The 22,825-nt window shown below is 53.6% G+C and overlaps 1 protein-coding gene across 2 annotated transcripts in view; it reads right to left on the bottom strand.

Moving 5' to 3' along the window:
• GNAO1 (G protein subunit alpha o1) overlaps positions 1-22,825 on the bottom strand; it is a 133,241-nt gene that overhangs the window by 5,402 nt on the left and 105,014 nt on the right. The window contains exons 5-8 of one of the 2 annotated variants that reach the window (XM_051629271.1): positions 19,143-19,271; positions 18,145-18,274; positions 10,859-11,012; positions 557-7,029 (exon numbers count right to left, since the gene is read on the bottom strand). In XM_051629271.1, the coding sequence (XP_051485231.1) occupies positions 6,842-7,029; positions 10,859-11,012; positions 18,145-18,274; positions 19,143-19,271 (601 nt within the window). In that variant the 3' untranslated portion in view covers positions 557-6,841. Of the gene's footprint in view, positions 1-556; positions 7,030-10,858; positions 11,013-18,144; positions 18,275-19,142; positions 19,272-22,825 lie in introns of those variants that run through there. The other variant, XM_051629270.1, reaches the window with a different exon arrangement.

Genomic DNA, 22,825 nt, shown 5'->3' with positions numbered 1-22,825 from the left:
AAGGAAGGGTGAGGAGCTCCCAGAACTGAGTTGCTGCCAGGAGGAAAAAGCACCATTGACTGAACAGGACCAGAAGCAGCTCTTCTGCCTCTTGGCTTGCAAGGCTTGGGTGAAGAGGTGGTGGAGGAGTCACGCAAAGTTGGCTACTTGTTGTAGATTTGCAACTGAAGAACTGGAGGAAGCAACTGGGGCCACAGGGATGAGGGTCTGGCAGCACCTGAGGAAAAGCATGGATGTTCTGGCATGGACAGAGCAGGGCAAGGCCCTTCAGGAGAGGAAGAGGAACTTCAAGAAGCCGAGGAACAACCAGAAACCAGGCTGGAGCCGTTCTACCTAAAAAAAACCCCACGAGGGGTAGAAAAAAAAAATCCCACCAAATACTTACATAAAAACGAAACACTTTTTGGTTCTATCCTTTTCAAATCCCTTCTTTCCAGGTGCATGAGGTTGTGTCAGATGGTGGACACCACAGGCACGTGTCGGGTGGGCAGGGAGCAGGTGTAGGGCAAAGAATGGGCTGGAGAAGCTGGACAAGGGAGACACAACAAAAACCCTCTCACACTAGAAAAAAGAGCTGGCACTTTATTAACAGTTTGTCACTAATAAATACATGACTGACAGCCAATAAATTATGACAACAACTAATGCTCTATTAAACCACTGGACAGTCACTCTTGGTACAAAATTACAGTTAATACAGTTTGGGCCATGGAACATGCAGGAGAAACGAGTCGGTGGGAAACCAGCCAAGAGGAGGATGGTGGCAGCCTCTGGTGAATCCTTCAGGAAGAGATGGTGCTGGGCAGCCCCGAGGCAGGGTGATGGTCACTGCTCCCTTGTCGAGCTGAAAGGGGAGGGGAGGGAGGTTGGGGAGATGGGGCTGAGGGTGTGAAACCAGGGGCTGGGCGACGTTAACGGGGCGTTCTCTGAACAACCCTGGTTGCTTCCCAGAGCCACCAAGTTGTTCCGGGGTGGGAAAAGCTGGTGAGACTCAGGCAATGCTGAAGGTGGGGGTGGTGTGACCTGCTGTGGGCTCCTCTGCCTGCTCTGGAGCAGGGGGTTTAGATCCAGAGCTGCAGGGCAGCTGGGGTTTGGTCTCCAGGTGAATTTCCAAGAATGCTGGGTGGGAGAGGGGCCAGGGCAGGGAGTGTGGGGCTGGCTCCCAGCCCTCCACCTCCTCCCTGGGTCTCCCCATTCCTGCTGCTCCTGGGGCCCATGGAGATGGTTTTGCCCCAGCTCCTTCCCTTTTCTTGTGCCCTGCAAGCTGCCAGCCAGGAGGCTTTGGTCTTCCTCCTTTTATTGACACCCCAGTGTTTAAGGGTGGTGCCCACTCAGGTTCCTTAACTCCCTTTGCTGGGCAGACCAAGCTCTCCCAGGCTGCTGGCTGGGACCCAGGCAGCCCTTGGAGAAGTCCTTTCCATAGCCACCTCCTCAGTGTCTTGTGAAGGCCACGTACCTCTGTCTGTCAGCATCCATTACCTGGTGTCATTGCAGGAGCTCAGGGATTGGAATGGACACTCTAGGGGGATTTAGGGAGAGTGTTTCTGGCTGCTCTGCTCACTGGGAGGTAGAGGCAAGACCATGGTCTGCTCTGTTGTGCCACCTGGACCATCATCTCTGCTGGCTGGTGAGGATGCAAGAGTGGGGGGGTCTGGGTGGTTCAGGGTCATAGAAGGCCAGGTTGGAAGGGACCTCAGCAGCACCACCTCTACTGATCTTGACACCTCGGGTGCCAGATCCTTCGTGAGCCTGGTTAGTCTCCTTGGAAAGGGTCGTGGAGTTTTTGGTCGTAAGCCTGAAGACAAACCTGGCCCGTGACAGAGACACAAACACACTAGGAGGACTAAGCTTCTCTAACTGACTTGACAGATGGACAGCCTTGTTCCCAGGAACAAAACCAGCCCTCCCTGGCTCCAGGAGGTGTTTTGGCCACCTGGGAGGCACAGGCTGAGAGTGCAGGGCAGGTCCCTTTGGCAGCATCAGCTGCACAAGCCCCAGGGTGAGCTCTGCAGCTGCACAGCCAGAACCAGGGACAGGGGGATGTGTTGGCTGAAGAACATCCTCCATGTCCCATCCTGACCTGCTGGAGATGGCATTCCTGGCCTGAGAACAAAGCCTGTGCCCTGGCAGGCAAGCATGGGGCTCTTGGCACCATAGATTCAAACACTGGGTCCAGTGTAATGTCCCTTAAAATACAGACTGAACTCATCAATACTTTTAGTGTCCTGTAAGACCAAAGCCCACCTAGTGAGGAGGCACAGCAGCCTCCTCCTGAGGATGCTCCCTTCTCCAGGGAGGGCTGGGCTGCCCAGGCAAAGCTGCCTGAAGGCAAGGAGCTAAACCTCCTGGAAAACTCCTGAGAGGGATTTAGTTGGAAGTTTTCCTGGGAAAGGGGTGGTGAGGAGGCAGCTGCCCTGGCCAGGCCTGGCAGGAGGGCAGGGGTGGCACCTGGAAGGGACAGATGGCCTTGGCCAGAGGTCCTGCTGCCCTGCCACGCTGGGCTCCTCCAGCCCTGCCTCCCAGCACGGGGCTCAGCTCAGTTTGCTGCAGACAAACCAGCCCCTGAGGCAGGTGGTTGTATTGGAAGGTGTGTTCTCCTTGCTGGCTCTCCTGGCAGCAGCAGGGGCTCTGCCCCCCAGCCCTGGCTGCACCCTCACCTCAAGGCTTTCCTTCTACAGCTTTCCCTGTTCCCTTGGGATTGGGGTTTTAAATAAAGGAGCTACTGGCATTTTATTTTCTGGTCCCACTGCTCCACCCTCCCGACCCTCTCCTTCCTGATGGAGCAAGTGTGGGGCTTTCCCTCCTGCTTTTGGCTGCTGCCTGAAGCTCAACTGATGGTTTCCACACAATGTCCCTCAGCTGCTGCTGCTGGACTCCTCACCCCAGGCACTAAAAACCTCCTGCATCCCCCAAACCAGCATCTTTTGCAAATCCCCACGGGGGCTCTGAAGGGCAGCAGGGTGGACACCTCAAGTGTTTCCACCCCCTGCTTTGAAAATCCACCCCCTGGGGTGAGGGCTGAAACTGCAACACCCCCTGCTCCACGGGGGTGGCAAATTCAACCCAGCCTCAAGGGCTCTGAGGGTCTGGATTTGGAGCAGTGGAACTGCAGAGCACCAGGGGGGGTGTTAAGAAGAAGGTTTTTGGAAGCAGGAGGTGCATCTCAAGGGCTTCTTTCTAGGCAAGGGCTGCAAGGTTGGCTGGCTTTGAGAGAAGGCTCAGGGCAAAAAGGAGCTTGGCTGCAGCAGGCAGGGCTGTCAGAAAAGGCTGGGAGGAGGTGGGAAGGCAGTGAGGAGTTCTGGAGACAAAAAACCATGCGTGGCCATCAAATGGGAGCAATAGTAGTGTTTGACACTGGAGACTGTTCATCTCCCTGTGCCACTCCCAGCCTCTGTCAGCAAACCCTCCTGACACTTTTGTGAGGGAGGGAATCATGGAATGAATCATGGAATGGTTTGGGTTGGAAGGGTCTTAAAGATCACCTAGATCCAACCCCCTGCATGGGCAGGGACACCTCCCACCAGCCCAGGTTGCTCCAAGCCCCATCCAACCTGCCCTTCAACACTGCCAGGGATGGGGCAGCCACAGCTTCCCTGGGCAACCTGGGCCAGGATCTCACCACCCTCACAGCCAAGAACTTTTTCCTAATATCCAACCTGAATCTCCCCTCTTTCAGCTGCCAACCATTGCTCCTTGTCCCCTCACTACACACCCACGTCCAAAGCCCCCTTCAGATACTGGAGAGTTGCTATAAGGTCACTATGGGGCCTCCTCTTCTCCAGGCTGAACAACCCCAGCTTCCTCAGCCCATCTTCATACATGGAGGGAAGCTGCAGACGTGCAAAATGCCAAAGAAAAGGGAATGAAAGGCTCTGAGTGTCAACACCTCCTCCTCTTTTTTCTCCCCGTGGAGCACCAGCCCTTGGCTGTCACTGATGTGCTGGGGATGCAGCTGGAGCTGCTGAGGGGCTGGGGCAGGAAGGGTCTGGACCTCCTGGCTGGACCAGGGTTACCTGAATCCACTGGTGGCCTGGCTGCATTCAGCAGGGTTTGGGGTTGAGTTCATTTCAATGGTCTTTGCCAACAAAATTAGTCCTGCTCCCTTTATCCTGGTGGTGTTGGGGGTGGGGGGGAGCTCCTGGAGCCTTGGCTTGGTGCTGCCTTCCCTGGGACCAGCTTCTGTCAGTCTTCTCTTGGACAAAAGGTCACCCAGAGCATGGGGTGGGCAGAGAAAACCTCCAGCATCCTGGTGCTGCTGCTGAAACCCTGGGGACAGAGCTCAGGGTGGGGCCTGTTTCTGCCAGCACAGGGGCTGGGGGGGGGGTCTCACGTGGGGGTTCCACACACTTTATGTACCCCAGGTAACTGACCTCCAGCTTTCCAGCCCTTGTTTGGACCCTCAACACGTGTTCCAACCACAGGGGAGGAGCTCCAGGAGCATCCCTTGTCCTGGGAGAAGCACCATTGCCATCTCTGGTCCCTTCCAGCAAGTGCTTCCCATGGGGAATCCTTGCTTTGGAAAACCTTCCCATGGACTCTGAAAACCCTAAGCAAGACCAAACCCGAGCAGAGCTGCAGGCCTCCTGCTGGCTCTTCCTTTGGCTGAGGGTTGTGCTGGCACTAAATGGGAGCTGGGAGAGGGGCTGGGACCTGGGAGAAGGAGACTTGTGGCTGGGACGTGGCGTGAGGAGCAGAGAGGGACCCAGCTTTGCTGGCTCTCTGTGGGAGCTGCTGCCACTGGAGGTATTTTAAGGCTGAGATGGTGAGGAGGGAGGTGGGGACTGGTGTGTGCCAGAGCAGGGGGCAGAGAGCTGGTGTTATTGCTGTTAGTGCCCAGCACTGGGTCCTCACTGCCCGGTGCTAAATGCAGCTTAGTTGTGGAAAGGCTCTTCAGGGGGTTACTGACACCAACCATGCTGTCAGCTGATCAGGTGGGGGACACCCACCTTGTCTTCCTGCCCTGCTTCCCCTGGGATGCTCCCACTCACATCCCTGGCTGGGGTTTTGCCCCAGCAGAGCACAACCTCCAACAGGGACTCTCCTCTGGCTCCCAGGTGTCCTTCTCTTCCATCCCTCCTGCTGCCTCCACCTGCCTCATCTCCCTCCTGCCACTTCTCTCACAAACCACCCCCAAAATATCTCTCCTGGCACCAGGCACAGGTAGGTCTGAGTGGGACCTCAGAGGTGACTGTCTCACCCAGACACCAAAGAAGCTCTCAGGGTGGACTTCTAAGGGCCCCTCCGTGCTCCAGGACACCCCAGCTCTCAGACTCCCCTCCACCTGCACCCCAACACACCCAGAGCTCTAGGTGACAGCAGGTGGGTGGCCACACGTGTGTCACACACCCAGCTGGGCTTGTCCTCCCCTCTGTGACCCCACATTTGGCTGTGCTGGGTGCTGCCCCTTTCCACACCTCTCCCCCTGCCCTTCTTTCCTCCTTCCCCTCTCTTCCTTCTGCTTTTCCTTCCTGCTCCATCACTTGGCTCAGATCAGCTCCCTGAGCCCCTCCCTTGCCACTGCCTGGCCAGTACAAACCATCCTTCCCACTCTAGACACTGGTAAAGAGATGCCCTGACTGGAAACACCAAACCTGGAGCTGTCTCTTTTGGCTGCCCAGGCAGGAGGTGACACAGGTGAGCTACCTGCTTCTGCTTGGCCAAGGAAGCTCAGAGTGCAAGGTGGGGCTTCCCAAGGGTATTTAGATGCCCAGGGTGCAATGAAGAGCCAGAAGGCTCCTTGCAGTCACCCAAGCACGAGGAGGTGTCCCAAAGCACCTCAGAACCTTTCAGGTACTTGAAGGTCAAACTCTGCCTACAAGAAGCCAGAGCTGAATGGTTTTTTTTTGGTGCACCTCAAGGTTTCTGGGCTGAGGTTTGGAAAGAGGCACCGTGTGTGTCTGCAGGAGCAGCTGGTTGTGCTGAGATCCCTAAGGCTGGGAGGTGCTTTGGGAAAGGCAGCTGGGTGCTCAACCTGCCCAGGATGCCCTAGTGCAGGATCCCTGCTGGGCCACTGTCCCCAGGGCACCCTCAGTGCTGAGCTCTGAGCTCTGCTGCCACCACCTCGCTCAGCCCAGCAGCTCCGTGGCATCCAGAAACAGGTCACTGGAACCACCAGGCAACTTCTAACATTAATTTCCCCCCACCCCCCAAAAAAAACCCCAAAAGCTTGAGGTAAAAAAACCCAACAGCTGTTACTGGCAACAAATGCTTTTTAGATAAGGCTTAGTAGGTTTTGTTACCGTGTCCACCCTGGACACCAGCAGAACTTGGTATGGCTGTTTGACTTGTTCAGAAGAGCTGTCTGGAGAAAAAGGAGAACGTAGAAAGCCAGGCTGTGGTGGCTGTGTCCAACACCAGCCCCTCCAGCTTCAGGCTAGGAGCTGGAGCCAGAAAGTACCCTCAGGGTCATCCTGTTGTATCTAGCACTTCCTAAGGGAATAACCACGTTTTCGAGAAGATAACCAGGAGAATTGAAAACATCCCTATTTCAAGGTAAAAAAACCACCCCAGTTTTGGTTCCAAACTACACTGTTGCTAACCACTGCTGCTTTTGACTTTGTTTCCTTCTTTTTTTTTTTAAAAAAAGAGGAAGTATTTTTGTCTTTTTGGCAGTTGAAATGTGCTTTGTGGGCAAGGTGTGAGCTCCAGCTCCGGGAACGGGAGCAGAGGAGGTGGGACGAGACGGGGAGGGGCTGAACCCAAAATAACCCCCCCCCAATCCGACTCCAAACAAGGAGAGCAGAACTGGCTGCAAAGTTTTCTGGGGTGGGAGGAGAGAGGGGAACCTGTCCACGGGACCGGAGGGTGCTCCTGGTGGGTGTGAGGAGGAGAGGAAGGGGCTTTAGTAGAGTCCACATCCCCGCAGGTTGTTGGCGATGATGACGTCCGTGACGGCGTCGAAGACGAACTGGATGTTGTTGGTGTCGGTGGCACAGGTGATGTGTGTGTAGATCTCCTTGTTGGTGGACTTGTTCTTGCTCTCGTACTGAGTCTGGATGTAGGCCACTGCCTCTGTGAAAGAGTTGGGGCCTGCAGGAGAGGCGAGATGGAAGGGAGAAGAAGGGGTTAAAGCCATCCCGGAAGGTGGAAGTTGAGGGGTTGCAGGACCTGGGGAGCTTGGATGGGGTTGGTGCAACCTGGGTCACCTCATCTCCACCTTGCTAACCAGCCAGGAGTGCTGCCAGGGGGGGGATGCTCTCTGGCTGCCACCTTGGCTGGAGCTTCCTCCTGAGCTGCTGTTTATGGCCTAGAGAGATGGGATGGAGGAGGGACTTGGGTGTTGAACGGGCTCTGGTGGGAAAAACCAGAAGAAATTCCACATCGTGGTGATTACAAGAGAAAAAAAACCCAAAACCTGACCAGGAATGTGGGAAGTGCTTGACCTGCTGCAAAGGCTCAGATTTTTGTTCTTCTTGTGGATTTTTGATTCAAGCTGCAGCTTTTGATGGACAAGAGGAACTAAACCAGCCCTGAATTGAAGGCAGTGCTGGTACCTGTGTCCTCCTTTCCCTGGATCACTGAGGGAAAAGGGCACCTGAAGGTCCAGCCTCTGCTCCAGAGCAAGGTGGGGGGTTTCTCAGACAAAATCCACAAAAGCTAATACAGAATGTCCATCTTTTTGAGGACCTGGGATGGCAGCACCCTCTGCTAGAGCTGTGCCTAAAGCCACCCCACGAGGAGCTTCCTGTTCTGATGGGTGGAGATGCCTGTGCCAAACCTTGCTGACAATCAGGTTTTGTGTTCCAAAAGCTTCAGAGCAGTCAGGAAAAGAGCAGCTCCTGCCTCACCTGGCCAGCCTGGACCCTGCTGACACACACAGCTCTCCTCAGGCACTGTCCACCTCCCCTAAACTCTGTTTCTCTGGCTGTGCTGGAGAAGCATCACCTCCCCTGGGTCCCATGGGAAGGCCACTAAGGCTCCTGCATCCCATTCCCTCCAGGATGCTTTAGGGATGGGAAATCTTGTTCCCTGTCAGTGAGAAGCTTATTCAGGCTTGAGATCTGCTGTGGCTGAAGGCAGCTGACCTGGAGACACGAGCTCACAAAGACCACGAGTTTCAAGAACAAACAAGAGGAGCAAAAGGTTTTCTGGGAGCAGGTCCTTGGCTGAAGACCCGTGTCAGGAGTTTGGGAACAGTTCCACAGGCTGTGCCCAACCAGGAGGGTGTTTTATGGAAGAGGAGTTGGTCATTCAGAGGCATGAGGATTGAGATGGTGGATTCCTTTGGTGGGAGGAGGGGATCACTAAGGCCAACTGGGTTTAAAACATGCCCTGGATTCTGCTGCTGCTGCTTTGCTAAGTGCTGTGGATTAGTTAAAAGCAGGAGTGAATGAAGGGGCTGGAGAGAGTCAGTGTCCCAGCTTCCAGCAGGCACCTTTGTGGATGCAGTCTTGCCTGTCAGCAGAACTAATGGACCCCAGGAACTTCATTTTCTTAAAAGCACTTTGTGGAACAGGCTTGTGATGTTGCTTGATTTATAGGCTTTCAGCAACTAATTCTTTCTAACTCAGCTTTCAAACAAAGCTGCTTTTTCCCCGTGGCCACAAGAGCTTCATCCTCTGAGCCATGGTAGGCAAGCTGGAGTGTCTGCTTGGGTTTAGAGCCTGGGCTTAACTTTAGGACAAGCCAACCTACAACTTGTCATGGCACTGCTGAACACCTTGGGGGGGGGTGAGATATTCTTCAGATCCCTGTTGGATCAGCAGAAGGTCTTCCAGCATACAAACTTCCAGCCTTCTCTGATGGCAGGGTGAGAAAAGAGGTCCAGGGAGGGTCTCCAGCCTTGGGGTGAGTCCCAGCTTCCAGAATGGCACCACCAAGGAATCTAGAATCATAGAATCCCAGACTGGTTTTGTTTGGAAAGGACCTTAAAGATCATCTAGTTCCAACCAGTCGATGGGCAGGGACACCTCCTGCTAGATCAGGTTGCTCAGAGCCACATCCAACCTGGTCTTGAACACTTCCAGTGTGATCTAGAGCATCTTTGGGGTCCTCTGAGATCTGGGGAGGACTGGTTTGGTTTCCTTGGGCAGAAGTGCTCCAGAAAAGAGTTGCACCTGCTTTCCTCTTCTTAGCTACATGTTTATGAGGATCTGCTTCCCTCAGTGAACTCCTCTCTTGGGCTAGGATACCTTGGGAAGGAAAAGTTGTGTCTAAAACAACTTTCCTTCTTGTCCTAGTCTCTCTGCCATCAGGGATATGCAAGAATATTATCTCTTGAGTGGGGTTACTGGGAAACTTCACTGAAGATCCACAAAACCACGTCCAGAAAAATGCCCTCAGGAAGGAGGGAAAGGCACAGGTTTCCTTCCTGGAGAGAAAGGCAAAAGGCAGAGGACATGATAAAAATCATCTGGGTTATAGATGCCATAAAGAGGATGGTGATGAGGTGCCCTGTGAGCCACCCACAAGGTGACAAGGAGCAATCTGATCTGCAAGCAGAAAACTTTGGGCTTGGCATTACTGGGACCTTCCAAAGATAAAGACTGTGAAATTCCCACACGTGGCAGGAATATGTTGGCTCTGTCTGCACCAAGCAGCTGAGGAGAGATGGCTGAGGTGTGTTGGTAAGTGACAAACATCCAGACCTTCCCTGGAGGGGAAACCTGTAGATGTTCTCCTGAATTCAGAGGGAGTTGTTCAGGTCCTTGGTCACAGCCTGTTCAGCCTGGAGCAGGGATGATGGATTGTTCTGCCTATTCCCAGGGGAAAAAAAAAATCAGGTGCTCAGAGATAGGAAGCTCTGGTTAATGATTTGTTGGCTTGCCCAGAAAGGTGACACTCTTGGTGCTCCTGGTTCACAACTTTGTTTCCTGACAAAGAGATCTGCTTCTCTGCCTGTCGCCTTGATTCATCTGGATGTTTCTGGTGAGCTTAAATAATTCATGACTATCAAAGTTTGTTTCTGTGCTGTCTCAGAAGGGAAAATGAGGGTGTGTGGAAGCTGCTGAGATGCAGTGGGAAGCAACAGGGTGCAGCTGCAGCCTCTGCATGGGTGATGTGTCCTCAGCAGCAGGAGGGCAGGTGCTGGGCAGCCGGCAGAAGAGGAGTCTTCTTCCTGGTGCAGAGCTTCTGCTCTGATCTCCATCTATCAGCCCAGGGCATGGTCTTCTCTGTCTGCACTGTGGGCTGGGAGGTGTTGGTGCCCAGTGGCAGAGAAAATGAAGCACCTTGTTTTCTGTCTGCATTTACTGGGGGTGTTTCCACGCCCAGATGTTTGATGTCAGATGTTTCACCTGCTTGACACGCCGGATGAAACTGGTGTCCCCCTAAACTAAGATGCTCAACACGCTCCAGCCTGAGCTGGAGCAGCCAAACTGTGGGACCTGCTGTCTGCAGGTGGTGGTGGGGTGGTCCTGCAGGAAGGCAGGGACTTGCAGAGGCATCCTTGCTGTGGCCAGCAGGGCCCAGAGGGCAAGGCGAGGGGTGGTGACCCTGAGATCAATCACCCACTTGTGATGGATGAGCTCACTGCACCTTTCTGAGAGACCTGCCAAGGGGCTTCATGTTCCTCAGCGAGGCTGGGAATGAGGACACAGGTTTAGGGAGCTTGCTGCCAGCCCCACACCTCCATATCTTGGCTTGGCCTCGAAACCACCACGGGGAAGAGGTGGAACCCCCTGATCAGTGGTGGCCGCCCTTTGTTGGCAAAGAACTTGCACTTCACTCATCCTCAGGCTTCAAGCAGACCCCTAAACATGGATCCTATGGCATTTATGGAAACAAAGCTGGAGGGGAAGCAAGTCTAGCTGTGCATCTTTGGCCTCATTGCCTGCAATAAACAACAGCATCAGCCTGGATGGGAAAGGCTCCGGGACCCCCTTGCTACGTGTCCCTGCAGAGCTGGTTTTCTCATTACCTGTGTACTCAGGAAAGCAGATACTCAGTGGAGATTTCTTAATTTTCTCCTCAAAGATGTCCTTCTTGTTTAGGAAGAGGATGATGGAGGTGTCTGTGAACCATTTGTTGTTGCAGATGCTGTCAAAAAGCTTCAGTGACTCGTGCATGCGGTTCTGCAACAGAAAGGAGAGGTGACATCAGGCCAAAGGCAGCAACTGGGGGGGGATGTTCAACAAGCAGGGAGATCTAAAACAACTAAATTAAGGAGGAGAACGAACGAAAAAAACCCCAAAAACAACAACAAAAAAAAGAAGCTACCATATACATAAGAGATGTATGTATACATACAGCTGAACATCTACGTACACAGATGCAATCCCTAGGACGTTGGACACACAGTTAGTAACTGAAGGGCATTCAGCTGGACAGAGCTGCTTGGATTTTTGCATAACATGGCATTTACAGGATCCCAGCTCATGGCAATCATCATGCACCATGCATGGATGGGGACTTACTTTGCCCTTTGCTCAGATTTGTGTGTTGGTGGAGCTCATGCAGATCTTTTTGGCTCTAAAATGCTGTCATTCGTTTTCATTATCATCATCATCATCATCACCATCATTATTATGATGCTTTTGGGGATGTGTATGGCACACATCTGGTTGCACACATTAACCAAGGACTGGTGGATCCTTCAATTAATCTAGAGTTGGAAGCAGACACCAAGGCAACATAATTTTGGGCCTGACCTTGCCGTGACCTTCGCCAGGTTTGGTTACTTGGTTTAGTGTCGTTGGGTGTTTTTATTTTTGAATTGAATGGCATTCCTGGTTGTTTTTTTTTTAGTTTGAGAAGATGGCTCGACAGAAAGCATCTCGTGGAGAGGACCAAGTGAAAAAAGGCAGAGGAAACAGTAGAATTAAAGGAAAAGAAGTAACAAGGGGCATCTCTGAAGAACCAGCCCAGAAGTCAGGCAGCTACCAGGGGTGTTAGTTCATGCCTCTGGAAGGTCCTCTGCTCACCAGCAGAGGAGACACACATTCCAGCCCTTTTGGTTAGAGGTCATGCCAAAAAAAAAGAAGCCACGACACAGAAGAGGAGAGAAAGAAGAGGAATGAATAAAACAGACCAGTTAGAGAGCTGCAAAGCCCACCACGGGGTTGGATGGTGGTGGAAAGAGCTCACGGCAAAGTCAACCCAGCGTCACGTTCCCTGTTGCTTTCAACTCTTGGCTGGCTGTTGGTTTTTGGTTTGGGTGGGGTTTTTGTTTTGGTCTCGGTTCAAGAGAAGCTTCATACCTGCCAAATTAGGTTGGTCTCTCAAAGGGTCATTTTGGGGCCTTTGTTAGGCTGTGGAGGTGCCGAGGCTGGTGGCGCTGGCGTGGCCGTCTCTCGCGGGGAGCAGGCGCCGTCGGGAAGGACGAAGCACCCCCCGAGAGGCAGGGGTGGGGGGGGTGGGGTGGGGGTTTCTCAAAGACAAAGCCTGGGGTAGCCCAGACTGGCTCCTCAGCTTTTCCCAGAGGGAATCTCCTTGGGATGGGACTCCCCCCAACACGGTGACAACCACCGCCGCGCCCGAAGTGGGTTTTGGGGTGGGTGCGGTGGGGGTGTGTGTGTTGTGTTCCCCCCCCAACCCCCCCCAACCCCCTGGGATGGGAAACTGTGGGTGATGCAGGAGGCACTGGGGGTTTTCACCCCTCCTCCTGCTCCGTTTTGTGCCCGGAGTTGCTTCCACCCCCTCAGCAGAGTTGAGCCCAGCACTGTACGGATTAACACCTTCCTTCTCATCGACGCGCTTTGGCCACAGCGTGGAAACAAAACAGCTCAGCAGCTGCCAAAGGAGCATCCCATCCCACCCCCAGTGGAACAGGACACGTGCCATTTGCTGTCCCGTGTGCCACAGGTTTTGCTACCAAGCTTGGGATGACCAAGCACCTCCCCAGAGTGTGGTGACCCAGCCCACGGGGGAGAAGCCACCACGTCCAATCGTTAACGACCACGTTTACTCTCTGGGTCTCAACTGCTCCTCAGGATCATCCTGTGTCTCTGTGCTCTTTTCTGCTAAAAACTCCTCTTTGCTACTTGTGGTGTTAGAACTGTAACCATGTAGAAACCTGCAAATGCTTGGGACAGGAGATCCTTGGCTACCCAAAGCCTTTGGGAGGAGAGAAGAAAGGGGAGGGCGGTCAAGGGAACAGAAAGCAAAGATAATTAACAGTCTTTTAAGCAGGGTCCCTCACAGGACATTTTAAATGACATTTTCATCACCCTTGCTCATTGAAAGGAAAGAAAACCACGGAACACTGTTTGTGGGGTAAAGCAGGAGCTTGCCTGCAGCAGCCATCAGCCCACAGGTCACCATGCTCACCACCAGCCCCAGGTCCCACTGGGAGCAGTGGCTGCTCCTGCACCTCGGTGGCATGGGAAGCACCCATGGTTAAGAAACAGAAGCTGAGGACTCCTCCTGAGCTGAGCTCCGGGGTTAGGTGGAGCTGACTTTCTACACATAAGGATCCTACAGAAATCTTCCACTTGGGTTAATCTGCATCAATACCTGGGAGGAAATGAGTGTTTTCCCAAGAAGCAGCGACTCCTGGCACTCAGGTGTGACCAGCACATACACACCCCCAGCACAGACCAATCCACCCCTGCAGAAGGTGCAAATTCCAACACAAACCCTCTGTTCCTTTTAAATTCCAGCAATGCACCTGGAAGCTTCCTGAGGCTGCCTGCCCTGCCTTCCTGCTCCCCACGTGCTGATCTTTCCCCCAGCTCTGCTGGTTAGTTGAGTCAATCTAACCACTGCTCCTTACTTACCCCCTGAAGACTCCTGTTCCCTCTTATCCCACTCCTCCTTTTTTTTTACCTGGGAAAAGTTCTGGTCTTAACATCCCCCTTTTCCTTCCCCACCACTAAAGAGAAGAGGACCTTATTCCCAAGCAAGGAGGTGCTTTCAGAGCTGCACAGCCATGTCCCAGTGAGCAGGTATGGATGCTCCTGGTGCTGTACCTGGCTGCCAGATGGGAAACACTCTCACATCCCAGGACGTCCACACGTGGACATGAACCACCCCAGTGCTGGCTAACACTGGGAATACCTTGCTGCCTCCCTTTCCTCCCCTTTCCCAGCTGTTACTGGTTCAATAGATGTTTGCAGGAGACCCCCACCAGCTCTGGAAGTCTCTGGGTACCACATGGGAAAGGACAGGCTGCTGCTAGAGGGGGAGTGAGGAGTTAAGGCCTCCAAACAACCCCCCTCCTACCAGCAACTTTGCAGTGAAAGACCCTTGTAGTCCTTTTTAGTCCCTTAAAGCTTTAGAGACTACACTTCTCATGCTTGTACACCAAGTTGTATTCATGACTTCACCTCCTTTTGGATCCATCCTGCTGCTTTTCCCTGCTGCACGATGGCTCTGGCACTAAGAGAAGGACTCTTCAATCATTGGCTTCTTAATGTCACTTGCAAGTTCAAAACCAGGATTTTAAACCCTTATGCCTGCAAATGCTTCACAGCCCAACAAGAAAACAGCCCCAGCAGGCACCTTGCAGAGCAATAACCACTCCCCCACACAAATTAAAGGCCCAGTTAACTTTTCCTGCTCAGGACAAGAAGACAAAATTGCTCATAGCTGAGTTCAGATGTCACTGCACAACAACACAAGCACCTTTTGACTGAGTGTGAGGGAGGAGAGGTGCTGCAGTGGATGATTCCTCCTTTTTTGTTGGTGATGAAGTGCTGACACGTGAACTAGCAGGTCACTGGTGGTGACCCCAAGCACAAACCCTCCATATTCACCCTCCTCCTCGTACTGCCTAAGATGCCCAAGCCACCTCCACTTGCTTTGTCATTCCTAAGGCCATTTCTGAGCTCTGAAATTCAGTTTTCCTGGCCCAGTGGGCCCAAGAGCACACACTATCCAGGTCAGGCAATGAAACAGGAACCATCAGACCAACGCTCATGCACACCAAGGGTCACCAGCACAGCCCCTTCCACCCATCCCACCCTCAGCAACGGGGACACCAACAGCACTTGCAGGTCTTGCTTCAACAGGGATGACCTAAATATCTGTGTTTCAGAGGCAGCAACGTGCAGCAGGAGCATTCCCCTCTCTTGCCATGACTCCTTTGCATCTGTGAGGAAGAACCCAAAGGGAATAGTCTGGGTTCCCATGACAGGTCCCGTGTCACTGCTGTCTTCAAAAAAATTCCATTGGGAATTCCATTTAGAAGGGACAATGTAAATCTACCTCTGTCAATCAGCTTCTCCAGTGTTACAGATGAATATGGCTGCTGTCCCTCTCTCCTCTCAGATCCTGTACCTGAGGCTTTTCCTCCTGTAACCTCAGCTTAAGGAACATAAAGATAAGTCACAGAGGAGACAAAACAGCCCTGTAATGCAAGGGCATAATCCATGGGGTTGTTCAGTCACTTAAAAGAGGATGTTTCAGGACCTGAAGGGGCTCCAGGAAAGCTGGGGAAGGACTTTGGATATGGGCAGGGAGTGAGAGGACAGGGGGGAAGGGATTAAAACTGGAAGAGGGAGATTGAGGTTGGACATGAGGAGGAAATTCTTTGGTGTGAGGGTGGTGAGAGCCTGGCCCAGGTTGCCCAGGGAAGCTGTGGCTGCCCCATCCCTGGCAGTGTTGAAGGGCAGGTTGGATGGGGCTTGGAGCAGCCTGGGCTGGTGGGAGGTGTCCCTGCCCATGCAGGGGGTTGGATCCAGATGATCTTGAAGGTCCCCCCAACCCAAACAGCCTGGGATTCTGTGGTGCTGTGCTATGTTCCCACCACGTACCAGCACGGCAGAGCCTGCAGCTCCCTGGAGGAGCCAGTGCAGAGGCAGGTGTCACACCCTGACGTGTCCTGTGCCCCGGGTGGGCTGGCAGAGGGTGGGATTTTGCCTCCTGAGCTGGAGCTGTGGCTGAACTTCCCTGCGGGTTTGCTGCTGGGCACACAGGGAAGCAATTCACATCTACCAGAGTCGGGTAAGAAGGTGCTGGGAACAATGGGAAAGGCTGGATTGAACAGCACTGGGGCTTTCTCTTGTAGGGCTGAAGAAACCACAGAGGCAGAAAGGTCTCTTCATTTTATGTATGTCTTTCTGATCCGGACATAAAGAAGTCCTTGCCTTTCCTGACTCCCAGAGTGTTGCTCTTTGTGGCAGGGAATTGGAGAGAAAAGATCTCTCTTTAGAAAAGGCTGCCTGCCCTGAGGGAGTGATGGCTTTGAACACAGCAGCCCTTTCCCAGCTGCTGCAGGAGGATGGGTGCTCAGCCTTTTAAAACAAGGAGCACAATAAACCACAAAGGAAACACTATGCCAGGACAGAGCTGGGCTGGAAAGGCAGGGAGAAGCAAGGGGGGACTTCACACAGCCTGGTTTCACCAGCTCAGGCTGGTTTGGAAGGATTCACAAGGAACCTGTTGTTTGTGAGCTTCTTGCAGTGAGACAAGCTGACCCTACAGCTACACTGGTCCCACCACTGGCCCTGCAAAGGCTGGTTTTGTCTGACCTGCAGCTTCATCCTCCTAAAGTGTGGTTTGCTTTAGAGAAGTTAAAAAAGCCCCTGTGAAATCACAGAATCACAGAATGGTTTGGGTTGGGAGGAACTTTAAGGAGCATCTGGTTCCAACCCCCAATCCCAGTTCATAGAATCACAGTTTGGGTTGGAAGGGACCTTCAAGATCATTTAGATCCATGGGCAGGGACACCTTCCACCAGCCCAGGTTGCTCCAAGCCCCATCCAACCTGCCCTTCAACACTGCCAGGGATGGGGCAGCCACAGCTTCCCTGGGCAACCTGGGCCAGGCTCTCACCACCCTCACAATGAAGAATTTCCTTCTCATGTCTATTTTAAACCTCCCTCAGCTGCCTCCTCTTTGTGTTTTCTGAGTGAGAAGCAGTCCAAGCTGATTGATGTCATGAAAGGCAGCAGATGTGATGGATGCAAGATGGACAGGACTGAGCAGCTGACTGAAGAGATGCTGCTTTTCCTGCTGGGTTTTTGCCTCTGCCCTGTTGCTCAGCATTCCCAGCCAGCTCCAACTTTGTATTCCAGCATTCCCAGCCAGCTCCAACTTTGTATTCCAGCATTCCCAGCCAGCTCCAACTTTGCTCTTTGCAGGCTGTGCCTGCTTTCTGGATGCAAGAGCAAAGCTGCAGCTGCCCCAATCCCAGCACCCAAGATGGTGTTTCCCCTGCCCAGCTGGAAGGTCTCCAGAGAAGGAGCCTCCACAGCCTCCCTGGGCAGCCTGTCCCAGGGCTCTGTCACCCTCACAGTGAAAAGGTTTTACCTCATGTTTAACTTGACCCTCCTGTGCTCCAGCTTGTGCCCATCTAGATGTTAAAACCACCCTGGAGTCTGGCCTGGCCTAAACAACCAGGTGATTCCTCAAAGAGTTTGACAGAGCTCCTAAGCCTGGCTCAGACTGGCTGGAAACCACAGCCCACCAGGTCTTTTGGGGATCATTAATAACTCCCTCAACTCACCAAGAGCTTCCTGCAAAGCTGGCACCTTTACCAACAGAAGGAAGACCCTCAGAGGGACGGAGCTGGCAGCTGCAGCAGTCTGGGCAGGGGTGAAGTCATTACCAATGTCTCAGCATGATTCCTTTTCCTTAGACAAGCACAGCTGGGTGCCTGTTGCAGATGCTGGCATTCCCAAAACCATGGATCCCATGCCCACCACACCAAGGGAATGGCCAGGATAAGGCAAGGAGCCTCCTGGCATCCTTTCTGCAGGTTTAATTCCCTCACACAGCTTGCCCTCTAACCCCAGGCAGGGCTCAGCTCCTCACTGACTTGATTTCCAGGTGGTCTTTGGAGCCTGGTGGCACAGTGGGAAGTGGTCAAAGCCCTCCCTGAGCAAAGCACCTGAGGAATCACACAGTTCCAGGCTGGCTCAGGTAAAATGAAGCCCTGCAGGAACAGGTTGCACTCCCAGCCCCTCGGGCCGGCACGGCTGTCCCACAGCCCTGCACCAGGGCGGGACCACCTCCTTACCTTGGTTTGAAAAGCCCACCTGGCCCTACCTCCCCTCTTTCTGGAGGTGGGGGGTCCCATAAGCACGTTTTGGAGAACACACAGGCCAGCTAGAAAGGAGAAACAAACCCCCTGCGACGCTCCCGGCGCAGGGAAAACGTGTCCCGGGGGCGCAGGGCTGGGGGAGCCTGGAGGAGGACAAATCTCCCCAGGATTTCCCAGCGACAAAAGCAGGGGGTGGCAGCACCTCCCCGCGAGCACCCGGCGAGCTCGGAGCAGCAGCTCCTGAAGAGGTGGCAGGGCCAGCAAGGCCTGGTCAGACTCACCGTGGTCTCGTCTTCGTGGAGCACCTGGTCGTAGCCGCTCAGCGCGACGCAGAAGATGATGGCTGTGACGTCCTCAAAGCAGTGGATCCACTTCTTGCGTTCTGACCGCTGGCCCCCCACGTCGAAGAGCCTGCAGGACAGGAGAAGACCATCAGCACCTGCTCCTCCTGAATCGTGAGGGAACTTCAGCAGTGTTGTCTGAACCTTACGGTCCCTGGAAGGCTCCAAACGCAAAAGCAACAGGGCTTTAGCTGCTCCTCCTGAGGAGGAGCAGGAGGAGCAGTGACAGAGAGGGATGTGGAGGTTTGTGGGAGACCCTCAGCAGTCTGCTGGGTCCCAAAGGGGCTCTGGAGGGGGAGGCCAGGCACTCCTGATTTTTATATGCTCTAAATACTGAGTGTGAAGCTTTCATGGAGTCACAATTATTTGGGTTGGAAGGGACCTTCAAGATCATCTAGTTCCAACCCCCCTGCATGGGCAGGGACACCTCCCACCAGCCCAGGTTGCTCCAAGCCCCATCCAACCTGCCCTTCAACACTGCCAGGGATGGGGCAGCCACAGCTTCCCTGGGCAACCTGGGCCAGGCTCTCACCACCCTCACACTGTCTTCATGCTCTCTCCTCTCTACTGGCTGGCAGCGTGAGGGTCAATACCCAGTGTTAACCACGAGGGTTTGACTCACTTGAGAGGAGATACTTGACCAAATACCTCTATATTTATGAACTTGACCAGTCCTGGGGCCAAAGTCAGGTTATACCTCCCAGCTGAGCAGTGTCATTGAGCTTAGAAGAAGGTACCATGAGCTCCTACCTTAAGGGCAGTGATTTTCAAGACAAGATCACCAAACATTCCACCCCTCAACACCACGTTCTCTGCAGTGGGAGCCACTTCTGTGTCAACCAGCAACTCTACCAACTCCTCCTTCGGGAGCGACGGGGAAAATCCTGGGCCCAAAAGATGCCCTGAACACTGACCAGCTCGTGCAGTTTTGGACGAACCTGAAGTGGAGGTTTTTGAATGTGAAGTGGGTTTCTACAATGCCAGTTGTTTTGACCCTGGTTCGGAGGATATCCTGCTCCGTGGGCTGGTAGTCTGCAGCTCCAATTCGATCTAAGCTGTCTAGGTAGCTGAGAGAAAGGGGAAAGAAAAAGAAAACAGATCAGAATTAGACACACGTTCATCTCTGTCCATCTCAGATGAATCCTTCAGCTTCCTATTAATCTCTTCCAACCTCATTTCTGAACGTATCGTAGTTAAAGAGGGGAGAAAACAACTCCTGTTCTGGGGAGACAGGAACATTAACAAAGCCCACCAACCTGAGCATAAAATCTGATAGTCAACTGCAAGAAGGAAATGAAGTGTGTGCTCTGAGCCCTGATTGCAATCTGTGAGAATGCACAGGTTTAATACTCCTTGCTGGTTTTATGCCCTGAGGGACAAAGGTCCCACTCAGTCCATTGTGCTGGAAGCTGTGCACACACACACACACACACACACACACACACACACACACACACACACACAGGGTTTTCTGGAGGGGTTTGTTCAGAGAAGAAGAGGTTGGAGCACACAGGTCTTGCTCCCAGACCAGGCAGGTGGAGTCACCTTTAGGAGATGCCTCTGTCTCTGCTGGGGAGGGAGGGAGACAGAGCAGCTTCCTCCAAGGAGACTCCTTGACTTCCACCAGCTCAGATGAAGGAGCTGGATCTACTGGGAGGAGCCATGGCTTTGGTTTGAAACCCAGCACAGGGCACAATCCAGGGGCCTGCTTAGGTGGGGACTTGAGGGATTTTTTTACTTGGGATGGAAGAGGGGAGAATTGGTTTTCTAAACCACTTGTCTGGTTTTAAAACCTTTGCCCTTTTTCTGCTCTAAGCTAAAAATCTGTGACCACAGGCAACGTCTCCACGGGCTGAAACTTTGGGTGGAAAGCCCTGCCTTGTGGTGTGAAATGTTTTTGCAGCAGCATGTGGCCACAATCCGTGTTCCCAGACGTTTTTTTTCGAAGCAACTCAGCCCAAACAGCTACAGTTTATAAAGAAAACATCAGAAAAAAGTTCTTTCCTGTGGGGGTGACAGAGCCCTGGGACAGGCTGCCCAGGGAGGTTGTGGAGTCTCCTTCTCTGGAGACATTCCAAACCCATCTGGACACGTTCCTGTGGGATGTGCTCTGGGTGACCCTGCTCTGGCAGGGGGGTTGGACTGGATGGTCTTTCCAGGTCCCTTCCAACCCCTAAGGTGCTGTGGAAAGAGGAATTTGAAGGACAGTTTCATGCCAGTTCCAACCAGAGAGCTGCACACAGACACTCCAGCTCCTCTCAGAGGGGGTTTGATGGGCTTGGCAGGTCCCACATGCCCACCTCTAGCCCCAGGAGCACCCACCTAATACCCAGGGGAAGTCTGCCATGCCCTGTGACTTCAGTAAAGCAGCTCTGTGGCTGAGCAGAGCTCTCACCCTTTGACCACTGTGCTTTTGGTCACCTGGATGTCACCCGGGGAGGTAACAGGGTGGTGGGTGCCCTTCAGCTGCTGGTTTGCAGAGGAGAAGAGGTATCAGGAGGAGATGTGCAGTTGGACACATGGAAAAGACATTGTTGTCCCTGCTGAGGATGAGTTTGCTGGTGAGTACATAGAAGTGTGAGCTGGAACTGTCCACACAAGGTAGTGGTGGTGTCTGAGCTTGACTTTCTCTTTCAGCTCAGCCAAATCTGATGTTTGTGCCTTTTTTAAAATTTAACACAAAGTGTGGGTTGAGTCCTGAGAAGTAAAGCAGCCCCACCAGTTTGTGAGGGAGCTCATCTCCCCCTCTGCCTTGCCAGAGCACATCCCACTTGGCCTGACCACGTTGCCACAGATGCTTTCCCTGCTCCACCAGGGAGCAGAAAGTCTTTCCCTGAGTGTCCTGGAGGGAATGCTGTGAGCCAGGGCTCCGGAGGAGGGTGCCTGGGGCACTGGGGCTGTGCACTCTGCCACCTGAGAAAACTCAGTGCCACCAGCTTGCTGGGAAAACAACCACCAAAACAATCCTCCCCCCCCCCACATGTGTTTCCTCTCCTCATCACGTTCATTTTTGCTGAGGAACCACAAGGATCCTGTGGCCTGGAGAGAAGGGCAGGAGCTAAGCAGCCTGGTTTTTATTGTGCCCTTTGCCAAGCACTTCGAGCCACGGTGGTTTGGTGGCAGATGCTCCCTTCACAGTCACACGACGGGCCCTGGGGGGGATGGATGGGGGTTCCTTTGGGATCAGAGCCTCCCTGGTGGCAGCTCCTGCTGTTGTAGGGACAGCTGCACTTCTTCATGTGTCCCCACAGAGCCAGCTCTGCAGCCCTGTGCCCAGACCCTGGCTCTCCTCTGTCCTCAGGAACAACATGCTTCCAGGTGATGGTAAAAAAGTGGAGGTGTAAGAGGGGGGAAGGATTTTCCTTCCCTCTTGCAGCTCTTGGCAGTGCCCTGAAGACCTTCACCAGTTCCTCCCTCCTCGTTTCCTGATGTAACTCCCTTCAATTTAAGGTTCCCTGTGAATTATTCTTGCCTCTTGAGATCCTCCTTCAATGCTGCGGGTGCAGCAAGAGAAGAACTGTCCTGCCAACTGGCCAAAGGACTTTGGCATCAGAGCAGCAGAGTGATGGAGGAGTTTTGTTGCTGTATGTCCTGCCTTCAAGGTGTGAGGATGTTTTTGTGAGCCTCCTTCAAACCCCAGGCCACCTGCTGGGACCTCGGGGATCTCTCACTCTCTCCTCCCTGAGAGCATCCAGCTCCAGTCCCAGCTGGGATATCTCCACAGGAAGCTCTGAGGGGTTTCTAGCTTCTGTCAGGGTGAGGGCAGCACTTCCCAGTGCTTAACTGGTGCTGGGAAGCTTAACTGGGCAGGGGAATGCTCACTGTTGCCAATCCTCAGCCTGTCCTGGCTGCAGGTGAGCTGAGCTCTGTGAGTTGGGGACCTCAGGGGTCACTCTCAAGCTGGAGCTCCCCCCCCAGCCCCAACACCTGCTGCAAACACACCCGGGGCCTTTTCTATTCACTCCCCTCCTCATCTCTCCTCTTTTCCACCATTCTCCACGTGTTTCTCCATGACTCAAATTCTTTCAGTTGCCCAGGTCTGCTTTTTGGCCACCCTGATGGTCCCTCTGAGCATCAGCCAGCAGTTCATCCCCAACGTTTTCAGTCTTGGTTTTTCAGGCTGCATTCCAAAAGCAGTTTTCTCCTCTGGCTGCTCTCCCCATGGAATTTCTCCCTCTTCAGGGAGGGCCACATCTGAGCTGGACTCCATGGAAGCTGAGCAGGAGGAGGGTGGCACATCCCAGCTGCCATCCCGCTGCGGGAATGGGAAGCTCAGCTGGGATGCTGTGGGAATGCTGAGCTGGTCTGAGCTGCTGCAACCTCCTCCTTGGTTCCTGCTGGAGGCATCTCTCAGGCTTCACCCCCCCACGCTGCTCAGAGGGACCCTCTGGGTGCCAGCCTGAGCTGGCAGAGGGTGGGATGTGTTGGGGGTGTCACCTCTTTGGGAACAGGGAAGCCCAAGGTGGGACAAAGGGCTGCACAGGGCTCTGGCTGGCAGCATTCCTGGTGTTCCCTTTGACCTGCACATCTCAAGGCCAAAATGTCACTGGGGATAAGGAGCTGTCCCAGCCAACGGGCTGGATGACACCCAATCCCCTGGGAAGCTGGCATCTGTTTAACC

Source organism: Apus apus, chromosome 11 (genome assembly GCF_020740795.1).
Source record: "Apus apus isolate bApuApu2 chromosome 11, bApuApu2.pri.cur, whole genome shotgun sequence".
NCBI classification, from domain to species: Eukaryota; Metazoa; Chordata; class Aves; order Apodiformes; family Apodidae; genus Apus; species Apus apus.
Note: the sequence above shows the minus strand (reverse complement) of the source record. Positions and strands in the feature narration are given on the sequence as shown.